This window comes from Megalopta genalis, chromosome 10 (assembly GCF_051020955.1).
Source record: "Megalopta genalis isolate 19385.01 chromosome 10, iyMegGena1_principal, whole genome shotgun sequence".
NCBI lineage: Eukaryota > Metazoa > Arthropoda > Insecta > Hymenoptera > Halictidae > Megalopta > Megalopta genalis.
Genome location: NC_135022.1, coordinates 12193151 through 12199280, shown reverse-complemented (window position 1 = coordinate 12199280; position 6130 = coordinate 12193151). Strand labels below are relative to the sequence as shown.

Below are 6130 nucleotides of genomic sequence, written 5' to 3'. Positions count from 1 at the left end.
TGGTTTTAAATTCACTTAACTGTAACATATAAGAGATTCATCATGTTTCAATCTGATTTATTTGACTAACAAAATACACTTTCAAAATTGCTTCTCTATACGTGTTTCAGCTGTACAAATTTACAATATAATTTAAAATAATAATAAAGTGCGCAGAATTTATAATCTTGTACAATATATACAGATGTCTTCAGGAATTAAATTTACATGTTAAACGTAATCACAGCATGCAGAATAATTTAAAATAACTACCATTGTTGTAGCATATTATGATAAATTATTTGTCACTCCATTTGAATGGGTAATTTTCATACTTGTCATTAAAATTTTGTATTTGCTCATACAATGTTCTGTGTCTAGCTTCTTCTTTAATTCTCTCATATTCTGCTTGATACCTCGCTTGTTTTTCTAACATTGAATGCCTATTCCTGTGCATAATATTATGAACAAACGTTAACTGAATGAATGCTCCAATTATTATCAAAGCTATAGATCCTATAACTGATCGTCTTATTTCTGCAGAGTTATGTTGTCTGTAGTCCTTAGGATCTACGAATCCCCAGTCCGTATACGTTTTATATGGTCTGCAAATAAATGTTTTCTATTGCATCAAAAATTTTAATAACTGTAAATATTGAAAAAGAAAAGATTTCACATCTGTATACCCTTTCCGACTTCGACCATCAGGATAAGGGGGACTCTCTGTGTAAGTATAATTATACTTTAAACTCATATCATAATTTCTTTTCTTGTTCCGTTTACTCAATGTGGAATAAGCTTCATTAATTCTCACGAAATCTGCGTGACTTCCATCCTTACCACTATCAGGATGCATCTAATAGTTTTTAAATTTGTCATATGTCCTAAAAACAATTCTAATGCAATTACAAAATTCCTCACTTACTTTCTTTGACATTTTTATAAATGCATCTTTGATTTCCTTTTGTGTCGCGTCTTGTGAAATGTTCAATATATCATAATAGTTGCCTTTAGACCTTTAAGAAATATGATTCCATTCAAAAAATAGTTAATTGTACTATAAAATATACACATACATTTTGGGATTCTAACCTCTGTGAATGGTTGTAATTCCCATAATAACGAATTAGTACAGGTACGTCGAGTTTGTAGATACGAAAAATTTGAGCCATTTTTTAAAAACTTAACATGCAAACGAAAATACCAATGCACTCGTTGGATTTATTCTAGACAAGCGCGAATTAGGTTCTAAATAAGTACAACATTTTGTAGAATTAATAATTATGGATAATTGAAACCTTAAATTTGAATCGCACTGCGTTAAAATTTGAACTGATATTTTAAAACTATCTGCGCACTTTAAAATTACATGATTATGTACCTGTTTAATAATAAATATCAGTTCAGCTACTGCTTAGTTCAACACATAGCTTTTAGCTACTCGACGCTAACTTCATTGTATTGGTTTGATTTAAAAAAAAGAACGTAAACAGTGAACAAACAAATGCGGAAGTCAAGCTTACATAATATTCGATACACTGTGTCTGTCCTATATATGTTTACATTTCACTTCTATTTCTGTCTTGGCTAACATTACTTTCTAATGGTTAATATCAAAAGGGGGTATAAACTTGATGAATTAAATATTTATTAAAAACCAAAGTCAGATTTTGTAATATAGTAACAATTCTCATTTGCGTTTGGTGTATAGTATAAAATATATTACAATATGTATACAGGAAACATTCTTAAATCTATAAGATAGGCCTCAAGCCCAGCTCGATGTCTATGCATTTTATGCTTGTTATACGTAATTTATGCATTATTTGTTATGCGTATTGTATAAGCTCTAATGTCATCAAAAAACTGTCATTTACATTATTTTCATATTGCATATCTTATGTACAAATTGTACGTTGTGACAATGAATCGTAATGCAAGCCTTCTTATCAAGAGATGTGAGATTAACTAATGACATAGAGTTACTAATTACAACATATAAAAATTGACTTCGTTATGTATTTTCTAGTTAATGCAAACATTGGCTCGCCATCGTGTGTGATTCTTTAAGAATGAAATGCATTGGCACAAACAACTTTCCGTGTATATTGCATACTTATGAAGTTTTGTAAATGCTCACTGTCGTTAGTTCAATTTATAAGAAGATCGTAAATTTACTCGGAATTCCCTATAATTTTATTTTGCACATTTCGTTCTACGATCTTCTTAAAATTCAACGAATAGATTTATATAAAACATAACTTATACGTCTTCGTCTCACAACTCGCGATAGTTTCACTTTATAGAAATAAAAACTGTCACTCGCTAGTAATAAAATATATACGTATTCATAATTTTTTATACTGCTTTCAACAATTTGAATACAAAGGCAAGTTATATCATTTTGCAAGCAATCTGAAAGTTTTCAAGATCACTACAGATTCAAAATGAGTCTACTCATTTTTATTTTCGTGCAACGGTACGTTCGGATATTTCGGAAAATCCATAGCATCCACGGGATTCTTTACTTTGAAACTAGGAAATAAACCATTCATGCTAGTTCGAGTATTATATCCCTTAGAGTAACCATCCCAATGGTTCCCGAATACTTCGATTAAGTCCCCTTGCTTCAGTTCAATTTCCCCACTTCTCCTTGGTTTGTGGTCTAAAATAGCTCGATGGGGATGCGGATTTTGACCGCCATAATAGTAAATATCGTCTAGTGAAGTAAATCGATTGTAGGCATCAGGATAATACGTTTGCATCAACTCGTATGCCACGCGACACACTTGAGAGCTAAATGTGCATACTAAATAGTCGGATTCTGATAAAAGATGTATGTCTATAATTATTCCTTGCAGGGAAGAATCCGAATATCGTCTCGCAACCGACGCAGTCTCAGCAACTTTTTGATCCCCTACTATTTCATAGTTCGGATAACGATTTCTTGCTGTTGTGATTACTTTTGGATCGTCGCTAGCTAAAAAGACTCTCTTCACTTCCGGTTTTATCTCGAGTTCATTATAATATTGTTCAACTTTGATCATGTACTCGTCTATATCATGATAAGCAGCTTCAGTTCCAACTTTATCCGTTCTTCTCACGTGAACACCAACAATAGGCTTCTTAAAACCGAGTCTCTCCTTAGCGACCTCTAATGTCTTTTGCACATGTTCTTGAGGTCGCATTAAATATTTTAGAACTTGACCTACCCACCATACTAACGGGTGTCCATGAAGTTTCTCCAGTCTTGGAGCTAAGTCCGCAGGTACGCTTGGTGGTTGGAACTTTGGCTTTGGATAAACATTATCTACGATTGGCAAAGAGATCACTTGCTTAGATGGGTCCCCAGGCCAATTAGCATGGGACGCTCCATTTGTAGACACGCAAGTATCGCTGAGTGGCTTAAAAACAGATTCCCAGCCATCCTTATGATACCGCCATCCTTTAGATTTGATTATTAGTGTTCGTTCTGTGCCATAAGCTACCAGGAAACAGTATGTAATATGATGTATCTGGAATTCGTAAGAATTCAATTTGAGGCCCTTCAAACATGTTCTTATTTTTAAATCGTCGTTTTCTCTACCTGACATCCAAATCCACAGCCTTTGTTTAAACTGCACACCAATTTTCTCGCTTTGTTACAATCACCAGGATTTTGTAAGGCCTTGAACCTTCTTTGTACAAGGTCGGATAGATCTTTTGCTTCTTTCTTGCGCCATTCGTTGTAGCCATCTGCTTTTGTTAATTTATCAATGTCTATTATAAGAGACTTTTTATGATCCCAAACATTATCTATTATATCTTGTAGTTTTTTTTCTTTTAGCTCATAAGTTGGTTTATCAATTGTTTTCCTAAGCTTATTTAATTCTGCACTAACATAATACCTATCTCAAGAATGAAGATATTATATATAATATTCTTAACACTTAAAATGTATGTATAAGCGATGTCCTTTACATTATATTTACCATGTTTCTTGTACATTGTTTCTTATCCTTCTCCTCAATTCTTCATACTCTAGCAAAGGGATACCATGTTTAAAATTATCTTGATCGTTCACTAAATCCTCGTAAACAGAAACTTTATCTAATTTTTCGTGTATCGAACCTAGATGGTCTCCTTGAACAGGTTTGGACCTTTCTCTGAAAATAATGATACCCTGTACAACGATAAAATCACCAGTCTCTTTGCATCAAGCTTCAAATAAACATACATTTCTTGATAATACTTTTCTCATACTTACCCTAAAACTATATTTTTTAATGCTTCATTTTGTCTCTTAAGAATTTCAAAATCACTCATCATTTGAGCTAAACGTTGAGCATTTTCTTTGTTTGTAGGACTGTCATTGTTCATTGATAAACTATTTGTCTTAAAGATATGGGATACCGATGCGATTAATACCAAAAGCCATGTAGCTAATAATGCTATTCCTACTTTTCCTAGCCAGCCAGGTCGGCCTGACCAAAATGTTGCCATTTTATATAGTGGTAGCTGGATTATGAAATTTAATGTGTAGCATTACGACATCTGTGATCATAAAATTAGAAAATTAAAAATTACTCATTGTTGTTCCTTATTAACATGGTTAAAGTAATTTGCAATACAATTAAAGTACAACAATGGAATTTATGATGTTCTATTGCTTCATAATAACAGTAGGAATTGCACTTAATGAAACCACTTTATCAATAAGAACTCAACAATCAAAACCATATGTAACGATTATCTCAATGTGTCGTAAAATATCTTTAAATATATCAGTTTAGGCAGTAACCGTAGTAATAGCATCAAAACAGTTGTTTCTTTCCAATTAAAAATGTACAATAGCAGAAAGTCTGATCGTTCGAAATCGGTCAATGATCTTCAATGCATACGTTCTACCAAATAAACGCGGTTCTATCAAATATTATAGCAAATGAAACAAATAATAGAATGAAACATAAAATATCGATACATACGAATAATGTTTAGTTGACATATGCAAAGTTTCGATGTGTGGGACTGAAAAGCATCGTAAAATCACTGAGTTGTAGGAAACACGTTCTTACCATGAACTTCAGCACCTATGTAAGAGTCACTTAAGTGTGCGATAAAAAAGCATAAATGATCGTCTAACGTGGTCATAGGAACAAGGCAGCCTACATTCAATTGACAGGTTGATCTGTTTCATGTGTAGCTTTAGAGTCATTAAACAGAATTTCATATAGCAAGTACTACTAACATGAATTACAATCCTCGCGAACATATGTATTATGAAGAGTTTGCACGAGTGCGGTCGTAATATATCCTGATGTATCCTAATTCGCGGATACGCTTATCTTAGGACGCTGGGAAACCGCTATTACAGATAAAGCTGTTTTCACATCGTACCTGCAGAAAGTGGCATAAACAAACTATACACCTATTAACTTGCATTTCGATAGCATTACACGCGAATAGACGAAGTCTCGTCGATTGGACAATTTTATCAGCATTTAAAAAGCCAACGAATACGCATACTTTATTAGTAACGTGGATACACTAATTTTAGAGCGTGACTGCAATATTAGATGGCGGTAAAAATGGCATGGTTGATTCTAGCATGGAACACCACTATCTATTCACTCCATGCATGATTCTCTCGTATAACCTAGAATCTTGACACTTCGAGAGCACTGCGTCGTGCGAATTGTGAACGGACGATTAACGCCGGACGAACCATACGAACATTTCTCGAACCGATATTTATAGTGTTGTTGATGAATAATCTGTGCTGGTGAAATTATAATTCGAACCAAAAGATTGTGGATAATAGGAGCATGAGATTGACAGAAATAACGTATCAGCTCTGCATCGTGTCGCGGTATTTCTAAACGCGGGTTGGTTATTTCTTTACGCTCCTCCCTCCCCGCCAGACCCTGGACCCTATCCAAAAATCGCACAGCATCCTTGCGCGCGAAACACGCGTACGCCGGTGGACGCACATTGTGTGCCCGTACTTCGCTGTACATATCTGTGAATAGTGTATTTTAAGCGTTAGTTTTACGGAATTTAGTGTGTGAAAAAAACGCTACGCTTCGTAGTAACTGCAACGGTCGCAAATAATCGTCGAAACCGACCAGTGCATCGCTCGACTGGTCGAGTTCCGTGGAACTCGAACCGCGAA

The 6130-nt window shown here is 34.3% G+C and overlaps 2 protein-coding genes across 4 annotated transcripts; both read right to left on the bottom strand.

The window, feature by feature from the left end:
• Nucleotides 1-40: 40 nt before the first annotated feature.
• On the bottom strand, nucleotides 41-1421 carry LOC117220019 (uncharacterized). 2 transcript variants are annotated; one of them, XM_033469641.2, is made up of 4 exons: nucleotides 1056-1421; nucleotides 905-995; nucleotides 666-835; nucleotides 41-584 (listed from the first exon to the last, which is right to left on the bottom strand). In XM_033469641.2, coding segments are annotated over exons 1-4 (570 nt in total). In that variant the 5' UTR covers nucleotides 1058-1421; the 3' UTR covers nucleotides 41-277. The 2 variants fall into 2 exon arrangements, with proteins under 2 accessions (XP_033325532.2, XP_033325531.2); XM_033469640.2 differs by having other exon boundaries at nucleotides 1072-1420.
• A 184-nt stretch (nucleotides 1422-1605) lies between these two features.
• FucT6 (alpha-(1,6)-fucosyltransferase 8) lies at nucleotides 1606-5447 on the bottom strand. Of its 2 annotated transcripts, none has more exons than XM_033469616.2 (5): nucleotides 4944-5447; nucleotides 4226-4512; nucleotides 3951-4124; nucleotides 3566-3866; nucleotides 1606-3494 (listed from the first exon to the last, which is right to left on the bottom strand). In XM_033469616.2, exons 2-5 carry the CDS (start codon nucleotides 4459-4461, stop codon nucleotides 2433-2435), a joined length of 1773 nt encoding a protein of 590 aa, XP_033325507.2. In that variant the 5' UTR covers nucleotides 4462-4512; nucleotides 4944-5447; the 3' UTR covers nucleotides 1606-2432. The 2 variants fall into 2 exon arrangements, with proteins under 2 accessions (XP_033325507.2, XP_033325505.2); XM_033469614.2 differs by having other exon boundaries at nucleotides 5034-5447.
• Nucleotides 5448-6130: the final 683 nt, after the last annotated feature.

What these genes read in the sequence shown, in the direction of transcription:
- LOC117220019 (XM_033469640.2), bottom strand. Translation starts at nt 1,151, where the DNA reads ATGGCTCAAATTTTTCGTATCTACAAACTCGACGTACCTGTACTAATT. An exon ending in AATTACAACCATTCACAGAG is followed by an intron (nt 996 to 1,071) that starts GTTAGAATCCCA and finishes TATTTCTTAAAG; the next exon opens with GTCTAAAGGCAACTATTATG. An exon ending in TTATAAAAATGTCAAAGAAA is followed by an intron (nt 836 to 904) that starts GTAAGTGAGGAA and finishes AAAAACTATTAG; the next exon opens with ATGCATCCTGATAGTGGTAA.
- FucT6 (XM_033469616.2), bottom strand. Translation starts at nt 4,461, where the DNA reads ATGGCAACATTTTGGTCAGGCCGACCTGGCTGGCTAGGAAAAGTAGGA. An exon ending in AACAATGTACAAGAAACATG is followed by an intron (nt 3,867 to 3,950) that starts GTAAATATAATG and finishes TTCTTGAGATAG; the next exon opens with GTATTATGTTAGTGCAGAAT. An exon ending in GCTGTGGATTTGGATGTCAG is followed by an intron (nt 3,495 to 3,565) that starts GTAGAGAAAACG and finishes TACGAATTCCAG; the next exon opens with ATACATCATATTACATACTG.